This window comes from Chelonoidis abingdonii, chromosome 3, assembly GCF_003597395.2.
Source record: "Chelonoidis abingdonii isolate Lonesome George chromosome 3, CheloAbing_2.0, whole genome shotgun sequence".
NCBI lineage: Eukaryota > Metazoa > Chordata > Testudines > Testudinidae > Chelonoidis > Chelonoidis abingdonii.
The window spans coordinates 182,192,185-182,215,466 of NC_133771.1; the positions used below are offsets into that span (position 1 = coordinate 182,192,185).

General features: G+C 37.7%; 1 protein-coding gene across 2 annotated transcripts in view; it reads left to right on the top strand.

Annotated features, from left to right (window-relative positions):
* CAMKMT (calmodulin-lysine N-methyltransferase) overlaps window positions 1–23,282 on the top strand; it is a 375,471-nt gene that overhangs the window by 293,660 nt on the left and 58,529 nt on the right. For both annotated transcript variants that reach the window (XM_032774926.2, XM_032774934.2), the window contains exon 4: window positions 19,859–19,919. In XM_032774926.2, the coding sequence (XP_032630817.1) occupies window positions 19,859–19,919 (61 nt within the window). The remainder of the gene's footprint in view (window positions 1–19,858; window positions 19,920–23,282) is intronic.

Sequence of the window (23,282 nt, forward strand, 5' to 3'; positions counted from 1 at the left end):
ACAAATAATAATTCTGGGTCACACAATTCTGGATATCAGTGAAAAAAGAATATTGGTCCTTTGTTGGTAGAAGCTACAATGTACAACATATGTATAGTCAATCAGATACAGTATTGAGAAATACCTCTACTGCATTGCTTTTCAGTTTTCATGGAGTAAGTAGATAGTGAACATAATGATTTATGTGAGGTTTCTGGATATGGCCATGTGTCTAATATGACAGACATTACGTACTACTCTTTAAAATGATCCAGTGCCTACCACAAATAGTGAGGTTGTTTGCTTTTTGAAGCATAATACATCTTGGTGCTATGTGCCAGCTTAGTAACTAATAGGTGAGAAAGAGAGATACGGCTCTTTTGTCCAAACAGAAGGGTTGAATGCATTGCTTTTCTCTTATTTCTGAGGTGTGCAGTCAAGTTCTAAAGACCATCTGCTTGGGTGCTCTAGCATTTCTCTTCCTGAGCCTGCCTAATATAGTGTACAACAGTGCCCTGGGATAACTTAGAACTCTGTCAACAAGCTACATCTTTATAATTTTGTTCATATTTTCTTTTCTGTCATCTTAGCAATAGGTGAATAGATAGCTATGTGTTTGCCTTTTGTAAATTCTTCTAACTTAGTCGCTCTTTCCTGGAGGCCCCTCTCCCCAATGACTGTTGAAGAGTCCTTCAACTTTTGCTGCACCTAGTGTGCAGTACTGCAGAAATGCTATATAAATCCTGTGGCAGACATTCTCAAACTTTCATCAGTCTAGTAAGAGCCAGCTTGCTTCCAAACTTTCCAGCCAAATGAAAAATCCCAGCACTCATCTTTCCCCATATTGAAATTGTCAGTTTGTTGAGAGCAAATAACTGGACTAATCTTTCATTTGAATAAAGAACCTCGAAGGCTATCCTCAAACAGTCAGTTGAAACTTCTTCCCCACACCATTGGACAGGTTACAGTAAAATTACTACATTGTATACGGCAGTGCAACTGAGAAAAAAAATTATGAATAAGCTTTAAGTGGATAATTCTGTGGAATTGTAATAAATAGTAACAAAAATTGTAGCTAATTTTTTTCATGGAAGTCTTTGTGGATTCGCAGAATATATGATTTTTGAGAACATTCTTTTGGCTGAAATTAAAGTCACAAGGTGAAAGTGTAAATAAACATTGTAGATTCACTGCTACACTATGGCTATGGGAGAGCCCTAGTAAACACATCACCAAAAGATCTTATTCTCTGACACTGAGCTTCAGGGGGTTATGGTAGCATTTGTGAGTCTCCCTGGAAGAAGAGGCTGTGGTTTTCATTGGTAATGTCAGGCAGGTCATGAAGATTTTTACAGTAGACAGAATTGGCAAAATAATATTTGGCACTAAGAAGTAATGATGAGAGAAATTCTGCCGAAGTCCAGAAATATACTGGAAATTATTATTTTGTAGGGAGAAAATGATAATTCCAGAAACTCATGCATTTTACAAGACCCTCTGTTGTGAAAATAGTAAAACTAATGTTATACTACTAATAGTAAACTAAAAATGTTAAGGACATCTTGCATCCAGGAAGTCATTATCTCAATGCCACTGATTTGTTTTTTGCTCAGAACAATGGTAGTTGACCTGTGATGTCACCAAATCTGGCCAGCTGTATGCTCCACTCCCTGTTTGGTGTGGTGTTCTGTGTTTGGAACTTGGTGTATAGTTACATGCAGCACAAGATCAAGTCCAAAGTTATTGATGGGGTATCGGAGGAGGATGACTACAAGTCTCAACTCTTCAGGCAGAATTAACAAGCTATTCATCTTGCTAAAGTCTTCTTAATTTTATTTAATTTTTTCTTTGTTATATAGTGGAGAAAAAGGTAAAGGAAGGGTAGAATGACTGGATTAAAATTGAGTTTTTGGAGGGATGAAAGTGTGGGGAATGGAATACAGTGCCAGTTTTCCCTGGGCTGCATCAGTATCATGTCTTCTGAAAAACACTGAAACAGTTCCACCTGTTCAGTAAGGTTATGCAACTAACTGTTGTGACTCAACAGCTGTATTTTACAGAGCTTAATTTGGCAAATTTAAATTTACGTATGTTCCATTGGCCTAAATATTCTTATGGTGGCCCTCACTGCAACTCAGGGCTGCCCAGAGTGGGGGGCAAGTGGGGTAATTTGCCCCAGGACCCAGGCCCAGCAGGAGCCCCCATGAGAATATAATATTCTATAGTTTTTGCAACTTTTTTTTATGGACAGAGCCCCCGAAATTGCTTTGCCCCAGGCCCCCTGAATGGCCCTGCTGCAACTGATCAATATAACTTGAGACTGAATATTTTCATTTTCCTGTGAGAATCAAGACTTCAAAGACTAGTGGAATCTCAGAATGAAGCCCCCGCAAAATGGAACAGATGCATAGGTACTTCAACCTCTCTGATTGTATCAGGCCTCTTCTTCAGGTGCAGAAAGAAAACAATAACAACAACAATAAAAAACAAACAAAAATGTTAAGATGCTGTTCTGAAGGTTTTTTTTAACTGCTTGAGAAAAATCCGCCACACTACACTAAGATACTTAGAGACCAATTTTCAAACTTTACTGTGGCTTCATGGCCGAGATTTGGAATCATCTTGATCAAAGGCAAATGTACAGATTGTAATCTTCTGCTCAGTGGTCAGTCAAAGTTTTTGTTGTTGTTATTTGTTTTAGCCAAACTGTTCTATATGAGGGGTAGTCGTTTTGGGAGTAGGTAATTTTCCTAATCATCTTAACTAAAACACTGCCTAAATGTCAATCTCTACATGACCTTGACCTTTATTATGTGGCCTGGTTGGAGAAATGAGGACTAATAAACCAAGTTACATACGCTACTTATATTTCTTTTCCCTGTTAATAACAATTAGTAATCTACGCTCTTTTCCTCATCTTTGGTATTAACCTTAAACGAATCTCAAAAATGTTTTTGAGAAACAAAATATTATTTAGAGAGAAAAGAGCAATTTGCAGTTGTATATTTTGTTCATTGAAAAATGAGTCATGATATAGTAAGTGGATATTACTTGTCAGCCTTAGACTATGCCTTATGTTAGTTTTTCAAGTGTTTCTTCCTTCAATAAAGTCTCTTACATATAGCAATAACTTTTTGAAAATTGATAAGTCTTCTGTAACTTTCTGGATTTAATAGTGCATGCTAGAGTATGGAGTTGGTAGGCACAATCACACTAGAAGGAAAATGGATCAATTAAACGCGAGCCCAAATTTCTTACTTAAAAGTTATATTCTTCTTGTGTCTTCATCATACAAAATGGGTGTGCAGATAGAAAATGTGAATTTTAGTTATGGAAATGAATATAATAAATAATAATTTAAGACTTAGGCTATTAGATTAGAGCATACAAATACCAAACATTTAATAGTCTAAAAAATAAGTACTGTTAGTTTTATCCTTTAGGTAATAATTAACTCTTAACAAAAAATAAATGATTAGAATATGCCAAGTTGGAAAATTAATTCTCACAGTGACGGAAGGTAGAGTATTTTTGCAAGCAGGAGTGAAATTCATATTCCAGTCTTTATTGCCTTGTACAAATAATATGTTGAAAGCAGACTAGATATTGTATACTATTTCAGTAAAATTTAGACTTGTCCATATTATCAGCAATATTCACAGTTGGTTCATAGCAGAATGCAAGCCATGCTCGTCTGTGAATAAATATCATTCTGACTGTGCAGGATGATAATTGCTCTGCCTGCACTTCCTTTGGCACCTACTGATCTCTGCTAAATGGTTGGGTAAAGCACATTTTTGTACGAATGTCAAGCACTTCTGATAGTCTTTTATATTTAGTTTGAAGAAAATTCATGCTGAGTGCCATTGCTGTCAATATCTTTATTAATTTCCTGAAATGACACAAATATAGTAGGTTTCCCCTTTTGTATAGGAGACCTATTTTAAGCAAGGTTTCTTCTTTCTTTTTTGAAATGACAGACTGCTATGTATTGGGATATCAGGTAACTGACTTCAAACAGAAGACGAATTCAGTAAAGTGAAAATGATTGTGATAGTTCTCTAATTTCCCCCACAGTGTATGTAAAAGTGACTTTTAAAGTGTTTAGTGGATAATGGATCATGTAAGGTCAGTACTAGCGATCGCTGTTATGGCTATTATTTTCTCTTTTCATGGGAGGGTGCTCAGCAAAATGAGATTGTCACACTCTTTTTTTGTGAGAGGACAGCGACAGACAGTTAAAAGCCTCTCCATGTAAGGATGTTATTTCATAAAGACACCAGCACTGGATTATCCCCTTCACTTTAAACTTCTGCCAGCTCGTACAAAGAGATAAAACAAAATAGCCCCAGTCCCAGGGGTGGAGAAGTGCTGGCCAGATCTGCCCATGTCCACAGCTTTCATTTTGATTAGTCACATGTGAGGAAAATTCACTTAGGCTGAGAGGTAAATTTAATACCAGTTATGCCCATGCTGTTCATATCACAACCATTTTCACATGATGCCACTTAATTCCCTAAGAAGCAGAAAGGTAAATCGGTGGCTGGCCAGCTAAGGTGTCATAATGCATTAGGACCAGGGCTCGCTGCAGGGGATAATGGTTCTGATTGCTGTTGACTCATGTCTCCACCAACTGCCTCATGTAAAATAAGTGACATTTAAAAGGCATCAAGATGTGAGAAGAGGTTAAAAAAAAGGAGGAGGAGGAGAAGAAAAAGCTCAGTACTAAACTTGCCACCTGAATGTAAAGTCCCTTTTTCACCCTAAGTGGTATAAAATGATAACTCAACATGCCATGGGTGACCTGCACTAAGCTTTTAACTTCCTGTCTTGTGTTTTTAGACAAATTCTGAAAAATTGCTTCTGGGAACTGCTCCAACATATTATCATTTATTTCTATTTTTTTTTTTTTTACTTTTATTCTTTTGCCCTGAGATATCAGCCTATTCATCTTTTAAAAAGCTTAAGGCTGAATCAAGTTAGGCAGTGGCATACAACAAGAGGCAGCCTCATCTCTGAAGGCCCATTTAAGTCTATTTTTATAAAGAGAATCGAATTCCAGTTTACAGTAAGCATATGCTTCAGCTGACATCTGTTTCTAAGACTTGGATGCTTTGTTTGCATAACAGGCACCAATAAATGGCCTTGTTTTAAGTCTGCTCACTCAGTTGTATTTGGGTTGTTCAGCTGGGGATTTGAGTTGCAGCTGATCCCCTACCGTTCATAGCAGATAGGAAAGGGAAAAAAAATCTGAGAAACCCAGTGCTATTTATTAATGCAGATTTTAACATTCTCAATGAACCACTTACAGAGCACTAGATGACAACCAAATCCTTGTTTGCTCAGGCAGACAAGAGGCGTATGCTACAAAGTATTGAATTAAAGATTATAAAAGTTTTTGATATAATGTTTTCTTTTATGCCATTGGTCTGTTATTCAGCTAAAAATATTCAGACTTGGGAAGAGCCTGTAAATGTTATAAACTGAATGGATCGTATGTGTAACAAATTTATTTACTCTGGCAACATATAAATATATAGTATAATAATAATTGATATTTTATATTGCTAGATTTAAATCTCCATAATAATTTTATAATTCTGTCATCAAAATAGTTAATAACAATAATAGTTATTGTTTTCTTTATATAGGGTCATAAACATGACTGGTGTTTTACATATACATAAGGCATGGCCCCTGCCTTGATGATGTTACAATCTAAAGTATATTAAGAGCACAGCTTATCTCCAGCTCTTTCGTTCTTAAGAAACAGGTGTGAAATTTTTCATGGGAAGTGATGAAAGAAAACTGATTGAAATGGATGCAAATGTATATGTTGCTTCCACAATTTGTAAAATGCAGGCACTGTTGATTCAGAAGTTACATTTTGCTATCGCAGTAGTACATTTCCCTATCATCTATAACAGGAGTCAGCAACATTTCAGAAGTGGTGTGATGAGTCTTCATTTATTCACTCTAATTTAAGGTTTCACGTGCCAGTAATACATTTTAACATTTTTGGAAGGTCTCTTTCTATAAGTCTATAATATATAACTAAACCATTGTTGTATGTACAGTAAATAAGGTTTTTTAAATATTTAAGAAGCTTCATTTAAAATTAAATTAAAATGCAGAGCCCCCCCGGAATAGTGGCCAGGACCCAGGCAGTGTGAGTGCCACTGAAAATCAGCTCGCGTGCTGAAAGCTTGCGTGCCACCTTTGGCACGTGTGCCATAGGTTGCCTACCACTGATTTATAATATAATATAAAGTACATTTCAAGCAAACAAAAAGAAATATCTTCAAACCAAAAAGAAACCTATGCAGAGGACAAAACTATATTAGTTGTGGCACAACTGCTCATAACATCGTTTTTATGCATAATACGGTACCTTTAGTGTGTTTATAGCAGTAATGTGAACACTCATTCTCTTTAGCATGCCGAACTTTTTTATCCCTCTAAATTATTGTATATATCTCTGTAATAGTTTACTGAATGTGAAACATTTTTCAAGTGGATTTACTTATCAACTTTTTCTAGTGGTACCAACAGCAGTAGTATGAAATGTATCTATTCCATTTACTCTTATCCAATGCACCTACTTTCTTTTTTCCCTTTAATTTTTATATATGGTAAAAATTTCATTGAAGAGAGATTTTAGATGACAGGGCTGTAATTTTAAACCCAATAGAAGAGGTGTAAGCAATTTGAGCTTAGCTGAAGCATAATCTTAGGTTGTCAAGAAGAAACCCATTCTCCCTATGCTAATCAATCAGTATATCAACCGACCAATCATCTCCTCAGCTTAGCATATATCCTAAGGTTTGATATATCTATTAACTGCCCATCATGTAGCTGGTCTCTGGATGATGAGATTCTCCCTATCTTGGCATTTGGAGGCAGACAGCCGAGCTATCACAGCCGCGGATAAATACCAAAGTAAAGATTTCAGTTCTGTTCCTGAGACCAAAGACAATCCAGGAATATAGAACCGATTCTCAGAAGAGAATAGATAGAAAATTATTACATTTTCAACACTATGTTCTGTGTGACAATTGTATATATTCGTGATTTTTTCCAAAAAAACCCCAGGAAATTACTCTTTTGTGACTGAAATTCTGGCAGAATAAAATAAGTGCTGGAATTTGTTGTCAACTGCTAATTACAATAGAGATGACACAGAAACAAATGATTGAATAAATAAAAATAAGGACTTCCCCCTATTATTAATGTACTGACACCTTATTGACAAAGGAGAACTATATGAAAACACAGGCACAATATATTTAATCCTGAAAAAAGAGCATTCATTTTAGAAAATTGTACACCTACCGCTCCATTTTAAAAGTCATAAGCTCAGATCTCATTTAGAGAAAACTAATATAGCTATTACATGAGCTGTTTGCTAATATGTGAGCTTGGCATACAAGTTCAAGTGTTTGAAGAAATGTCTGAGTGAGAAGATCTGTAGAAACAGAACTTTTTGGCTTTGCAGTTACTGAAAGTCAGAGCATACTTCAAAGAATGAAGTGGTTTAAATTAGATATTGAAGCAAATTCTACCCAGAGGCCATAAGCACCACGGAACTGAACATATACAGTGAAATCCTCATACTTAGACCACAATATAAAAAAAGACACTGGGCCAGATTCAACCATTGTATAAACAGGGCAATTCTGTTGAAGTCAGGACTCAATTTGATCCACTTAACTTCAGGGCCCTCTCATTGGTAAGCTTTCATGGTGTTAATTAACCTGTTATTTTGTACGTCTAACATTTTAAACTAAAATATTAGAACTGATATTATTTATAGCAAGAGAAAATCTTGTTATTTATCCTTCGCTGAATTAAATTGCTACAGTTTTATAGTTATTTGTTTTATATGATTGTTGGTGGGAGGAAGGGTTGCTGTTAGGTGGGTTTTTTCTCCCTAAACAAAAAATTAGGACAAGATGAATTTGTGCTGTTGGATTGTCTGAAATATGTAGTCTATGCACAGAAGAGCAGCATAAGTCAATAGAGTACACTGTGGCTTTTTCATAGAGACTAGCCAAACTACATTATTCTTGACTTAGGACACTTCTTCATCCCAGCATGAAAGAGTTGGTGTTTATAAAACCCAAATCTTTTTCAGCTGAAAACTAGTAGCCCTGTGAGGTTTGGCACAGTTTTGTTGCTCTTTTGCATCAGCTTTGACTTGGTAAATAATGATATGGCCAACTGAGTCAAAATTGCAAATGTTATCGCAGTTAAGTAAGAGATATGAAACAAATCTTTGAAAAACATTTATTAATTTTTTAAGCTTCTCTAGAAGCCAAATTCTGCTCCCATTGTCTTCATACTTCCCACCAAATACACTTCATTTCAATGGGAAGCATACACATGCATTTGAGGGCACAATTTGCTCCCAAGTGTAATACTGCTTTAATGAAGGCTACTTTGTCTCTCAAAAATACTTTAATAAATTAATATGTCAAATATTGTACTAGATCCTCCATTCATGTACACTGATGATGCTGAGTTACACCAGTTGAATATCTGACCCATTGTATTTAGGACTCATGAAAAGTGCCAGAGTGATAGGAGATTGATTCTCAAAACAGGCACATCCAGGGCAACTGCAGTGCAAGCTCCCTCACGCTGCCCCACGAATGCAGGTCTTCATGCTTATTTAACCCTGGCTCTTTGGAAGAAGACTATTAAAAATGCTTTCACTTACTGTATGTGTCAGTGTTATTTTTCTTCTAATACTTCGAGTCTGGATTCAGATCTCACACAGATCAATGTCAATACATGGCTGAGGATATTAGGAAGTGATTCACCCCTGTGCAGAGGGTTCCGCCAAGGAATGCTGCACCACTTAAATCTCATGTTAAGGGTGTCAGTGGGACTTAAATTGTATTAAAGGTTTCCAGGGATCCTATGCAGTCTAGTGAAAATAGCGTGGCTTTTAGCGAATGGCACAACATAGCATTGATTGCAGATATAATTAGAAGGAAGAAAAGATTGATTAAATATGAGGATCTGAATATTCCATGTGGAACACAGGGCACAGCCTCCTCTGCCAGAGCATAAGGCCCCAAATACTGTGGAATTCCATTGCACCAGGGGCTGATTATCCAGGGGCTGCATAAAGAGGGTCTACCCTTATGAACACTGTGGCTATCTCCAACAGCAACACAGATTGGGAAAGGCAGGGGCCAAACAAGTGGATGATCTATGTGGTGTGCATCCACTGGCTGATAAACCCTTCATCCTGAAACACAGCACAGTGAAACACAAAAGTCATTAGAGTGCAAGGACTGTAGTATTTGTATAAATTAATTAAAAAAACAGATATTATAAGCACTCATCTGAAGCTGTGGACGCTTCTTCCAAAACTTACAATTAACAAAAAAAAAAAAAAAGGCAAACAGCTACACACAATCAATCCCAAATCAAACTACTTAGCTTGAGTGTTAGTACCTCCACAGTCATAAATAGATCCATCCCCCAAACTTTACAGTCCCAAATTAATAAACAACCCCATCCTTTTCAAATGTCCAAGAAAAAAAAGTAATAATACAGCATTAGTAACCAAGATTTGGATCTGTGAATGCTCTACAGGTCTTGAGGATTCTCTTCCCCTCTGCTAAAGTAACCCACCTGTGCCAAACCTGACTCCTGATACACATTGATTTCAACCATACATAGCAAAATAAGAATATTGGAATTGACTAGGAATGGATACAAGCCTACAGCTGAGATAAATACGATTTACCCATAAGATATTGTGAATGCCTAGGAAGCACTCTTAGAAAATCCTCGTTTGTTTATAGAACTTTCTGTATGGGAAGCAAACATATATACATATACTCAGAATTCATGACTACATGTTTAAATGGAAAAGCTATCAATTCAGCTATCATAGAATATTTTCTCTTTCCACTTCTCAAAATGAATGCTCATTTAAATCAGATATTATGAAAACTCAATGGCTAATCCTAAATTCAGGTATACTACCACTCTAGCTAGGCAGATTGCTACTTGATCATACTAAGATGCTCCCTTATCCATTATTGGATCTGAAAAAAAGGAGGATTAAGAATTATCTGACTTCTGAGTTAATGTGCAAATCGTCTAAAAGCTCAGCTTAGGAGGGTCTTAGAATGCTATACAGCACTAAAATAATAATGTCTTAGAATTTTTAAAAGCTTAAATATAGACATTTTAGAGTTAGTGTTATTGGACAATAGAGTTTTGTGGTTTATATGCAAGATATCCTTATATTATCTCAGTGTGTTTTTATAGTTATATCTGAAAGTCTTGTGATTCTATTTTTAATTACCGTTTTGTACTGCAATTCAAAGTTGTCACTTGGACAAACTCACTTTGCTGAAACTTAGTATCTAAAATGTAATACTTTCAATTGTGCAATGCAGACTAGAATGTTTGCAGTTTTTAGTTTTCCATAACATTAATATCTGGTATTTTCCTTTACCTTTGTATATGTTGAAAAAACTACACTGAAAAGGTTGAAATACTTTTTTTTCCATGTTCTGGAGAGAGGGGAGAGAATATGAACCAGAAGACATGCCCTTAATGTTCCATCTTTGCATTTTTAGGCTAGCACTGCAGTTTGCTTTTGCAACATTCATTTTATCATTTCCATCATTCAGTTATGTATACTTGCCTTTCAAAATCTGTGAAAAGTATTTAAAAAGAAAAGAGAAATTATTAGTATTTCAAAACCCTATTATAATAAATTTTCAAATATGTCAGACACATCTTTGTTAAAATTAAACCAAGGATTGGTTTTGAGCGAATAGCCCTATATCCTTACAGATGCTGTGGATGGATGCATCTAAGCTGCTTATTATATTGATGGGTTTTGCTGCTCTGCAGCAAATGAAAACAGGCAGCTGCTTCCTCCATCAAAGCAAAAAGCAGCCTGAGTTTTTATTAAACGAGTGTTCATTTCTTCTATTGCCAAAATTCTTACACAAAACAAAAGAGCAGTTTTAGCACATTATTGCTTAACTAGACATGAACAACTGACAGCAAGTGATAAGCCTGTCTGCTTTTCACAACTGGTAATCATTTTTGGAATAGATGTTTTAATATAGTTGAATATAAAATTTTGTAATTTACATCTACAATGGTAGGTAAATTTATAGATCCAGTTTGTTGCAGGAGAGTGAAGGCTATAATCACAAAAGGCTTGTTCCAGTGTTGTTTAATTTTTAATGACTATTTGAAAACTGGGTAAAGAAAACTAAATCAAATTCATTCATTTGAAAAAAGGTGTTAAAGACAATCATACAAGTAGGTTTGTACAGTTTGATGATTTTACATATAGCTGTACATTTACAGCTTTTACTTGTTACTGTATTTCCACATCAGTTCCACACAGCCTCTTAAGTTTGTGCTATAAGAGAAATTTGCAGATTGCAAACCATCCTGTTTCCCGCCTAGTCAGGAATAATAATAAGGATGAAAGTGAGAGAGATAGTGTTGAGGCCATTTTGCCCAGGCTGAAGATCTCAGCCAATGCTTATATATAGTTTTCAATGATCTGAATATCATAAATTCCATTTTAGATTGAGAGAAAGGCAAGGATTTGTATAAAACATATGTGGAGAGCAAAAAGTGGGGAGATGTTTTCCTTTTTATAGCCTCAATTTCTCTAGTATTCTTTTACCTTTTGAAACTCACTTGTGACGGTTCCTGCTGGGAAGGGGAATATTGTCCCTCTGGTATAGGCACAAATTTCTCCTCTTCACAGGACTTAAAGGAGGAGGTGGATGAGGGTGGACAGAATTGACATGTAGAAAAGTTCAGGTGCAAGCTGATACTGGTAAATACTGTTGAACACATTTGTTACAAAAAAAAACAAACCCTCATACAGTATATTTATCACCCAGCCCATTTAGCAAGTATATTTAGTCTAAAACTTTTAAAACTGGGCATTTAGTGTTAGACACCTGGGATCAGATTTTCAAAAGAGATCAACCCTCAGTAGCTGGCTTCCATTGTGAGTGTTGAGGCCTTGTGAAAATTTGCCTCCTACTTCCATATTTAAATACCTTAATGAAAGTGACCCCTCCTTCAGAGATGCCAAGCACCCACTTTTAACTTTCACTGTAGTCTAAATGTGGATGTAATGCCTGAATTTAGGCCCCTAGGTTTGAAAATTATGAATTAAAACATTGTAAACATTGACAAAACAACAACAGATGTTTAATCATTCCCTTCTCTACATTCCTGTCTACCTAATTTTACTATGCTGGTCAGACTCCTGTGTTTGGGCTAGCATAAAAGGGATTTTGTATGATAAACTTTCTTTCACTGACTCTAAAATTTTATGATATCTGAAAACTATTCATACCAGTAGTAAGTTGTTATATCTATTTGTCCTTTTTCAGATTCAGTCCACTGAAAGTGGGTACCTAGGCATCATGGATTAATGCACTAACCTTTCACTTACATTCCACTTTTATGTGCTATGTGACCTAATTAGCGAAAATGAAGACTTTTGATCCTATCATTGATCTCAGTACATATTTTTGCTGACATAACAAAATTGGAGAAGGGCTCAAACTTTGATGTTTGGGCAATGTTTAGAACTTGATCACTCTCCGTCCATTTTGTATTTAGCTCTCACCATGCTGTTCGTTCCCTACTTTGATGCTTTTTTTTTTTTTCATTAGTAAGTGAATTTAGTGCTAGTAAACGGAGGGACTGATAGCATTGGCTAAGGCCAGGCATAGGGCTAAGAGGCAGATGTCAGAGGATTTTTGGACTCACTGTGCAAACTCATCAGACATAGTCAATCATGAGAGGTAGTAATCTTTCCTCAAGAAAGGCCCAAGATAGTTATGTTAGGAGTGTTGCTCATCAGAAATGAGGTGCATTGACAAAACTGTGTGGGGAAACTTGATCATTCTCTGTCCATTTTGTATTTAGTTCTCACCATGCGGTTCATTCCCCACTTTCTTACTTTTTTTTTCATATGTAAGTGAATTTACTGTTCAGTAAACAGGGACTGATAGCATTGGCTAAGGCCAGGCATAGGGCTAAAAGGCATTCTGCAATTTTCTCTATACAACTCTGCCATTATATCTCAATCTTGACCTGCACTATCAGTTCTTCTCCAGTCCTAGATCTCTGTTAAGTATACTTTACACAGTCTCTTGCGCTAAATTGTGAGGCGGTGATGCCTAGCAAAAGGAGAGTGGAATGAGATCATCAAACTCATTTTCTATTGTGACCTATTGTAAACTAGGAGATGAATGTAAGGCAGGGTCTCTGGAGTTGAAAACAAAGAGTTAAACTTTTCATACCTTAAAAGTACCATTGTAAATATGTTACAATAAGAATAAAAGGACACAGTTGTAAATTACCTAGAATATAAGCATATTAGTAAGCAGACCCGTTTGTTTTTCTATATTTTTCTGCAGTTGAGGATAAAATGTATCTTGTAGCTGTTGTAAACCTAGGAATTACAGTGCATCTTCTTCCTTTTTGTGAATTTAGTGCACTTGAAAGGCACTGGATTGACAGCCCTGTAAACTGAAACCTTTTATCCACAGAATAGGTACTGCAGGCAGTAATAAAGTTTCCCTGTGTTGCCCCAGCAATATTCCTCAAACCTGATCTCTAGGGGTGAAAGAGTAGTTAATTCTCTGTGGCTCAATTCAATCCTTGGTACCTCAGATGAGATTACCAATACAGTTGCCAGTTAGTGTCAATAACGTTGGTAATTTTTATTGTGATACAGATACCTGTACACTATGGACTGGACTGAGATTGTTTGGTGTAGCTAGGAAGTGGCACAGAGTTGCTACAGTGACCCTATACCTCCCAAGGATTCTCCCTGTGCAGGGAGACATTCCAGCTAGCTGAATCAGCTGGGTTTATGACTCTTTTGTGCCAATGGAGTAGCCCAAAGAGGCATATTGTCTCCTGCTATACAGATGTATATGTAAATATACTGGATATTGTATACTGAGAGTATTCTAACAATATGCTACATTTTTGGAGAAGCTTTGTAACAGTTCTCAGTCTGTAAGTTTTCAAATGTGTGACACTAGTCTTTAATATAAGTTGTTAAGAACCAAATAAGGGACAAGTAAAAATAGTGGATGAAGGATCTTTTAAAAGTGTTGGATAATTCCTTTCAACTGAAAGTTTTCTGTAATCTCCCATTCATGGTTCATCATTTTTCATGCCAGTAACTGACTGTAATAGTGTAGGAACAACAGTAGGTTTGGTTTTGCCTGAAATGCTGATGACCCTCACAATGAGACTGAGTTGCAAGTATTCCTTTCAGGCCTGCTTTAAATTCCTATTAGGCCACATACCACTAAAGCTGCTAAAAGAGCTGCTGTGCTGAAGCAGAAGGAATTGAAGGCACCATTTCAGGGCACTGACTCTGCCATGGGTACTGTGGCAAAGGCAACTCCATTTGAGCATCCTTAGGGTAGCATGACTTCTTTAGCTGCTCTTTCTCTATAGGGAAGGAAGGATTTTTGTTGTCATTTAAGCACAGAACTGTGAATCAGGAAATGTGGGCTTTATTCCTAGCTTTGCCATAGACTTATTGTGAGACCTCCTTGAGCAAGTCACCTAATCTCTGTGCCTCAATTCTTCATCTGTAAAACAGGGATAATAGTACTCATGATTTCAAGGGATTCTTGTGAGCCTAAGTCCAGTAATGTTGGTGAGGTGCTCTGTTACGATGGTATGACAATGCGTGCTAGAGAAATATGTGCAAATAAAATAAACACTACGTCCTTCACCACCCCTCCCATCTAGTAATTAAGGTGCCAGTACAGTCATAATGAGCATTGTGGAGATACCTAGAGCCAGTAGTCCTGGCAGTGTAGTGCACCTCTTCCGGCAATCACTGCAAAAGAATCAGGGTGGAGTGGGAGCAATGGACTACTTTGCATCAGCAAGCCAAAGGAAGTTGCAATGTGCATAAAGGCAGCACAGCAGCTGTATTCCTGGGAATTCTGGGAGGCTTTGTGCTGAGGCACAGTCCCTCTCCTAAATCTCAAAGAGTACTGTACATCTACACCTTGACATGAAGGGGAGCTGTAAAGTCCAATAGAGCCATTGCTTATTTTTTCCTGCACAACTGTTCTGATGTGAAGAGGTGCAGTTATTCTCGTACATGCGAAGGTGTAAGTTTGTAAACAAGCATTTGCATGTGTAAATGCAGTAGTAATTGCACATCCAAATAGGTGCCCATCCAATTTTATGCATGTAAAATCAGAGGCATTTTTTTGTTAATTGTACCCAGATGTTTTTACAGTATTTTTGTATGAAACAAAACCCATATGCACATGTATGTGTATGTTTGTATAGCAGGAAATAATAGATAATATTTTTTGTCTCTGAAGAATTAGTGCTATATGCTAACTACTGTGGATTTTGACATTGAATTATAACAGAACTGCGCATTTGTTTTCTTTTTAAACAGAAACTATACTATTTTATAGTTTGACTATGTTACAAATGTAGGTCGCAATGTTGAAAAATGTAGGTCAGAATGAAAGAGTAGAAGGCAGAGTGCATACTCCTCCACCTGGATCTTTAAGCTTATCCCTTTTCTGAAAGCAGTCAAAGAGGCTTACTTCCTGTTCAGGCAAGAGAAGCTTTTCCTTTTACTAAAATTAACAAAGGTATTCTTGCTGCTGGCTTAGCTGGTAGCACAGTGTGCTTCCACACTTGAGATCTGGGTTCGTGAGAGACCTTCTGACTCTTGCTTCTTTAGCTGGCGGTATCTTGGATCATTATGGAGGTGATACTTTCCTCTAAGGGGGAGGAGAAAAGTGCAGTGTGTGTTGCTAGCAGCTGGTGATAGAATGGCACTTTTGTTTCAGAAGATGCTGTGTCCTTTCTCCCAGTGATGGGGTAAGTGGTGTATAAGCAGCTGCTGCCACGAGGAAGTAGGTATTAACACTGTGTGGTGGCAGGGCAAAGGAACTGATGTCCAATAGTAAAAGATTCGGTGAATACTTTGACTTCAGTCAGGATGTCTTTTCAATCAAAGCCACATCAAAGTGAGAATTTGGACAATGGGCGACAAGCTCAGACACTCAGGGCCCTCTAGTACAAAAACAAGTATTTTAAAGAGTCGTTTAGACTCAAGGTTTGCTATAAACAGTTTTTTTAATGTGGATTGTAGAGTATTACAAATGGTTTTGAATTAACCACTTATTCACTAAACACCAGAAACCACTGTTGTTGCTTGAGTCCACACTTACCAGTTGCAAACTGAAACATTCTTATATTATTCACTTAAATACTTAAATAGTTATTATATTCAATGTAAAATCTGTCATTTTAACATATTTCAATGCTCAAAAAAAACCAGAGAAAATCCTTTAGCATCCTTAGTGTACATATTGCTGAGAAATGGGTAATTGTGTATGAATACGTGATTTTAATTCTGATGTACAGGAGAAAAATAACAGATTTTCAGACACCATGTAAATCTAAATTACAGTGAACTGTAACATAATAATGTTCCTTCAATGCTTTTGGTAGGTATGTGAACCAACACTAATTAAAATATTAAATTTTACATATCTGATCTTTTTTTATTCAGAAATGGCTTACAAACTGTATATATAATACGCAAGGCAAGAGTAGTCAGCTGTGGGAAACTGAGGGTAGCAATTGAATGGACTGTGACGCTCTTGAGGATGACAATCAGGAAGCACAGTGATTTAAAGAAGGGGAAGTGTTGGCCAAGAACACCATGGGGCAAAACTCCATTCTTATAAAATGAGTTATGATATCTTTTATGACTCTGAAGAGCTGAAAGGATTTTTCAAAATATATGATCTGAAAAATCCACATACATAGTAAGTTTTATACTCAATTTATTTGTCTGGATCCTTCAGTAGGATGAAAAGACTAAGGCCTTGTCTACACTGCGCTGTTATGAGGACTACAGGACTACACCAAAGAGTTGTGCGCTAACTGTCCTGTATGGACTCTGCAGGCATGAACTAAAAAGTACCTAGTTCACGTTATGGTAGTTCTCTTTCCAATGGGGTTACATTAACGTGAACTAGATACCTTTCCATTCATGCCAGCAGCGTATGCACAGGGCAGGTAGAGTGCAACTCTTTGGCATGCTTTGTAAGTCACTCCCCACAGTCTGCACTGTGGTACTGTGTAGACAAGCTCTGAGTTTACCCTGCCAGTATTTGAATCTGTTTTAACATACTAGATAATGTGTATATGTACCACTGCCTTCTACTGGATAGAATATCAAACTTATTCAGATAGGTATGTGATTGTCTCTCTCTGTTGGCTGCAGCCCATCAAGGATATAAACCTCAATGTTAATATAGCTAATGGAGAGTCTCCTGTAGCTAAGAAACACTGTAAGTTAGCACCATCTTGTAGGTTTCCCATTGTGGGTTTATGTCTGATCTTGGTTATCTATTGATGTTGTAAGCTGCAAAGGGCATGGACTTGTGCCTTCCTTTGTGTCCTATATGTCACTGAGCCCGTTGTTTTGGTGCTTAAGAAATAATAGATGATAATAATTAATAACCCATGTTGTGGGGACCTTGGGTTTTTTTATTAGAAGGTTCAGAATTCAATTGCTATTAATGACCAAAAGTTCATACACGCTGTGCAAAATACCTGAAAATGTTGAAGTCTACATAGCTATGGAATCATTACAATTGGCATCTGATGGTTGGTTCTGAAATCTTCATTCTCCCATATCTGAGGTTTACTGCTTTGCCTGGCCTGGGAATATATAATATACTCTCTAATGAAAATGTGTATCACTGCATTCTGCTGATTGGAACTGGCCCACAGGGGACATATAAGGCCTATTACTCCAACAAGTAATGAATGTGTGGAATATGATGATCCTATGGTATGTGTAACCACAGAATTATTATGATGTGGTTACAACTGGTTGTTTCAAACTATTAAGACATTTGCTGGGGAGAATTACTGGGAGTTTGTAAGGGCAATATTACTTATTGTGTTTCCTTCTTCAGGACATTTCCTAGTTTCAGGGAACTTTGAAATGAGGAAATAGAAAAAGTTTATGCACTGTTGAAAAAATCATGAGTTGCTATTTGTTGAATAACCTTTTTACAGTCTCTAAGAACTGAGTAGGTGTTTTTGTTGAGAGTGGATCCCTTTTCTGGAAGTCTTATCCAAATAATAGGAACTTTGGGTCTTTCTACGTTTTTAATTTCAGGTGGATTATTTTCCAGTGTCACCCCACCTCTTTGCTTATGGATTATAGACTTTCACTGTAGTTCCATGAGATTGCAGTGTCACTTTTAGGGCTTGTGGGAGTGCACAAAACTTAGGCATAAACTTCCTCTTCCCATTCACTTCCCCAGCAGATAAGAGTATATGATCTATGAAGTTCTTAATTCCAAACAGGCATAGTTTGCTTCTGAAGCCTGGTCACTCTCATGGGAAGCTAGTAGGCCAGCCCAAGCTGTGACTTACAAATTGATATATAGGAGTGTTCTTTCACTACCAATAACAGGTGGAGGAAAAAACATACAAGTATAACTTTGCCACAGAGTCACTGCATATTTCATAACTGAATATAATTCAACTGAAGAAGTTAGAAGTTATTCTCTATTATTTTTGGATGTATCAATGGGAGTAGTGAATAGAAATTTGGAAATGATTTTACCTCCGTATAGCTTTGGTGAGACCAATATTGAAATATTGCATCCACTTGTAGTCTTCATGCCTTAAAAAGGAAATTGAAAAATGGAGAGAGTGCAGAAAAGAGCCACAGAGATGATTCAAGGACTGGATAAAATGCTTTACAGTGAGAGACTTAAAGAGCTCGATCTGTTTAGCTTATGAAATAGAAGATTGAAAGATGACTTGAGAATAGTGTATAAGTACCTTCGTGGGAGGAAATACAAGGTACTAAAGGACTCTTTAATCTAATGCAGAAAGGCATAATGAGAATCAGTGGCTGGAAGCTGAAGCCAGACAAACTCAGATTAAAAATTAGATATACACTTGGAACAGAGAGAATGATTAATCACTGAAGCAGACTATCAGGGAAATGGTGGATTCTTCATCTTTTGATGTCTTCATATCAAGTTGGGATGCCTTTCTGGAAGAACTGTTTTAGTCAAACAAGTTATTGGCTCAATACCGGGGGAACTGGATGAAATTGAATGGCCTGTGATATACAGGAGGTCAGACAATGATCTTATGGTCCCTTCTGGTCTTAAACTCTATGAATGTATTAATTTGTTGCCTACCAATGTCAAATATATGGTATAAAACTGATGTTTCTTAGAATTTGATTGTATTTAATATTTATAATGTTAATGCTGGTGCCTAATTTTTAAACAAGTTGACAGCTATGAATTAGCCTTGCCGATGTTCATATAAAGTCTGTTGCTGGGTATCTTAGACTTTGTCTACACTGGAACTTTGTTGGTAAAACTTTTGTCGTTCAAGAATGTTAAAAAAACACATGCTGAACAACAAAAGTTTTACCGATGAAAAGCGTCAGGGTGAACAGCGCTTTGTCAGCAAAGTGCTTTCCTGCTGACAAACCTACTGCCGCTTGTGTGGGGGTGGATGTTTTTTGACAAACAGCAGCTACACCGCGCGCCTTTTAGCGGCACGGCTAAAACAGCACAGCTGTGTCGCTAAAAGGTGAGTAGTGTAGACACAGCCTTAGAAGCATTTCTATTATAAGTCTTGTTCTTTTCTTTATTCTCTGATACTGTGGCATATTTTAAAAATAAAATAAAATAAATCCAGTAAAAGATCGGTTTGGTGCAGATCTAAAAAACAGCTATTAAATATTGACACCTTTTAGAAAGAATATCTATTCTAAAAAAGCAAATATCTTTATATTTTATAGGTATCTGGCCTTCTGAAGAGGTGCTAGCTTTTTACTGCCTCAAGCAAAATCAAATGTTCAGGTACACAGAATTGAACATAAAAGATGCCTTCCAATCCATTAGTTTTATTGTATTTACATGGTAAAGATTGCTATGATTTAAATCTTCAGATTAAATTTAAAAAGTTCAAGGTGAAAGCATGTTGCCTGTAACAAAGGATTTTGAGCTGCCTTTGGGTATTAATATTGCACAGCAAGCTTTTTGCTATATGTCAAAGACTTTTGATTTCCACTCAAGGCGTTTTATTCCACTTTGATTTTTGGGAAACAAAAGTGAAGCTCTAATCGATCATTACTGATTGTGAAGGTCAGGAAAAATAAAAGACACTCTTTAAACGGATTTCTGTTGGGAAAGTAAGCAAAGTATTATCTGATAAAATACATCATATTCATATTATGTAGTGATGCAGGTGTATCCCGTTTCTGTGTCATTCTGCATTTTATGTATTTAATTTTTCCCATATTTATATAACATGCCTATCAAACACTTGCTAGCCCTGTGTTCAGCGGAATCCCTGCAGTTCCATTGTACAGGACCAATGGGGTACGTTTTGGGTTGTAGGTGGAATCCACCTGTACACAAGCTCCCTACACAGTTGTGAACAACTGTTCTTTGAGGGTCAGGTGGAGACAGGCAGGAGCAAAGCTAATGGATTTATCACTGCTTATATTTACCAATCATTGACCCTGACGTTCATAAGGCCGTATAAGATCCGAGGAGGTTACTTCAGCCTTGATACTACAGTAGCAGCAATAGAGCTTCTCCATTCTGTTCCCCAGCCTTCCTCTGTCACTTGCCGCACAGAGTCACTTTTCCCCAATGCGTGGTTCAGCCAGCTACTTGTCCCACAGGTTGTCTGTTACTGATCCATGTTGCACACAAGGTACTGTGTTGTGCACTGTGGATCACTGTATTCCATTTTTAAAAAATCTGCCTCTATAAAAGTCCCTAAGTCTGGGTGTAGTACTTAGAGCTGCTGAGCAATCAAAACGTCCATTAAAGCCAATGTCAGTTTCACCTAGTCATCTCTTGTCAGGATCAGGCCTTCTGTGCAGTAAACTTAGAGTTGATAGGTTTTTCCATATAGGTTTTAATTTTCATTTTATAAAAATCACTGAATCTATATTTACTTGACTGACTGACTGGTTCCAAAAGAGCTATTAATCCACATCATGCATGTTTGAATAAGTGCTCTTATATATAAAAAAAATTCCCCTCTCACCCCTATGGGTGGTATGTGTCTTCCTCAACCTCGGGTCCTGTATCAGGGTTGGGAGTTTGAGGGTTCTGTGCAGTATCTTAGCTGTTCCTAGCACTGCACTCTTCTGGACAGAGAGCTCTGATGTTGTTCCTGGGATCTATTGGAGCCACTCACCCAGCTTAGGAGTTACAGCCTCGAGTGCTCCTACCACCACTGGGACCACTTTGGCCTTCACTTTCCACATCCTCTCTAGTTCCTCTTTCAGGCCCTGGTACTTCTCCAGCTTCTCATAGCCCGATACAAGGTCACCGCGCAGATGTTGAGGAACCAGACATTCTGACGATAAGTGGGCTACTGGACAAACCACATGACAAGACAGAGAATTGATGATGCTACTACAACAGTAAGACCTAATGTAAAGGCGATATAATGAACGTAATGAGGGGACTATGGGAGACAAAAGACTACATCACACTACTGAAAACAGCTAGTTACCCATCTTCAACACAATAAAGGAAGCTGCGTCTCACAGGCTTGAGATAGAACCAACTCCACATTACATCCCAGACCAAGAAGACTGAAAGAACATGGATGTGCAGCCACACACTGAAGCTGAAACTTCACTGCCACCCCTCGCATGCAGAGCACAGCAGCTATATGAGCCATTAAGATCCATGGAGAACTAGCTAGTTCAATCCTCAGAGACCGATTACCCAAGGTCAGTGGAGAAGTACCATTCTGATAGATGTTAAGAAGATGCCAAAGAGCCCTCGATTGACAATCCCTACTACCACCATAACCAAACCAATGAACTGTAACGTACAGCCTCTATAATCCTGTGAGATGCTTGCTACACGATAAGACAGAACACATATGTACCTCACCCTCGGAAATGAGGTGGAGTAGATCAAGGCGATCGGAGAAGAAGTTTCAGCTGGTGATACTACCAAGAAGGGTGTTAGAGATTAGGAATAGACTTCAGCTACTGAAAAAAATACAAGGCCTGACTTCCATCGAAGCCCTACGAGACTGCTAATCAAAGGCTCACAAGCACTGTAGCTACAGGCTAAGGAGACACAACTAGAGAGCAGGGCCAAAAAAGTAAATGCCTGTTTCTCCAAAGAACATCCAAGATGTATTCCATCAGTTGCAACAACACATAACAGCAGACCCCAGCAGCGAAGACTGAACCATGTACTGGAGACATATGGAGAAATGAGAGGACTCATAACACCAGTGGCCCGATACAAGGTCACCGCGCAGATGTTGAGGAACCAGACATTCTGACGATAAGTGGGCTACTGGACAAACCATCATGGACAAACAGAGAATTGATGATGCTACTAACAGTAAGACTAACTGTAAGAGGCGATATAATGAACGTAATGAGGGGACTATGGATGACAAAGACTACATCCACTTAACTGAAAACAGCTAGTTACCAATGCTTCAACACAATAAAAGGAAGCTGCCTCACAGGCTTGAGATAGCACCAACTCCACATTACATCCCAGACTCAAGAAGACCTGAAAGAACAGTGATGGCAGCCCACCTGAAGCTGAAACTTCACTGCCACCCCTCATGCAGAGCACAGCCAGCGATATGACGCCATAGATACATGGAGACTAGCTATTCAATCCTCAGAGACCGATTACCAAGGCTCAGTGGAGAAGTACCGTATCTGATAGATTTAAGAAGATGCCAAAGAGCCCTCGATTGACAATCCCTACTACCACCATAACTTCAAACCAATGAACGTAACGCTACAGCCTCTATAATCCTGGAGACTGCTGGCTACACGATAAGACAGAACACATATTACCCACCCCGGACAATGAGGTGGAGATAGATCAAGCGACTCGGAGAAGAAGTTTCAGCTGGTGATACTACAGAGGGTGTAGAGATTAGGAATAAGACTTCGCTACTGAAAAAAAATACAAGGGCCTGACTTCCATCCGAAGCCCTAGAGACTGCTATCAAAGGACTCACAAGCACTGCAAAGCTCCAGGCTAAGGAGACACAACTAGATGAAGCATGGCCAAAAAAGTAAATGCTGTATTCTCCCAAAGAAACATCCAAGATGTATTCCAATGCAGTGCACAACACGATAACAGCAGACCACCAGCAGCGAACACTGAACAGTACTGGAATATGGGAGAAAGAGAGGACTCATAACACCAGTG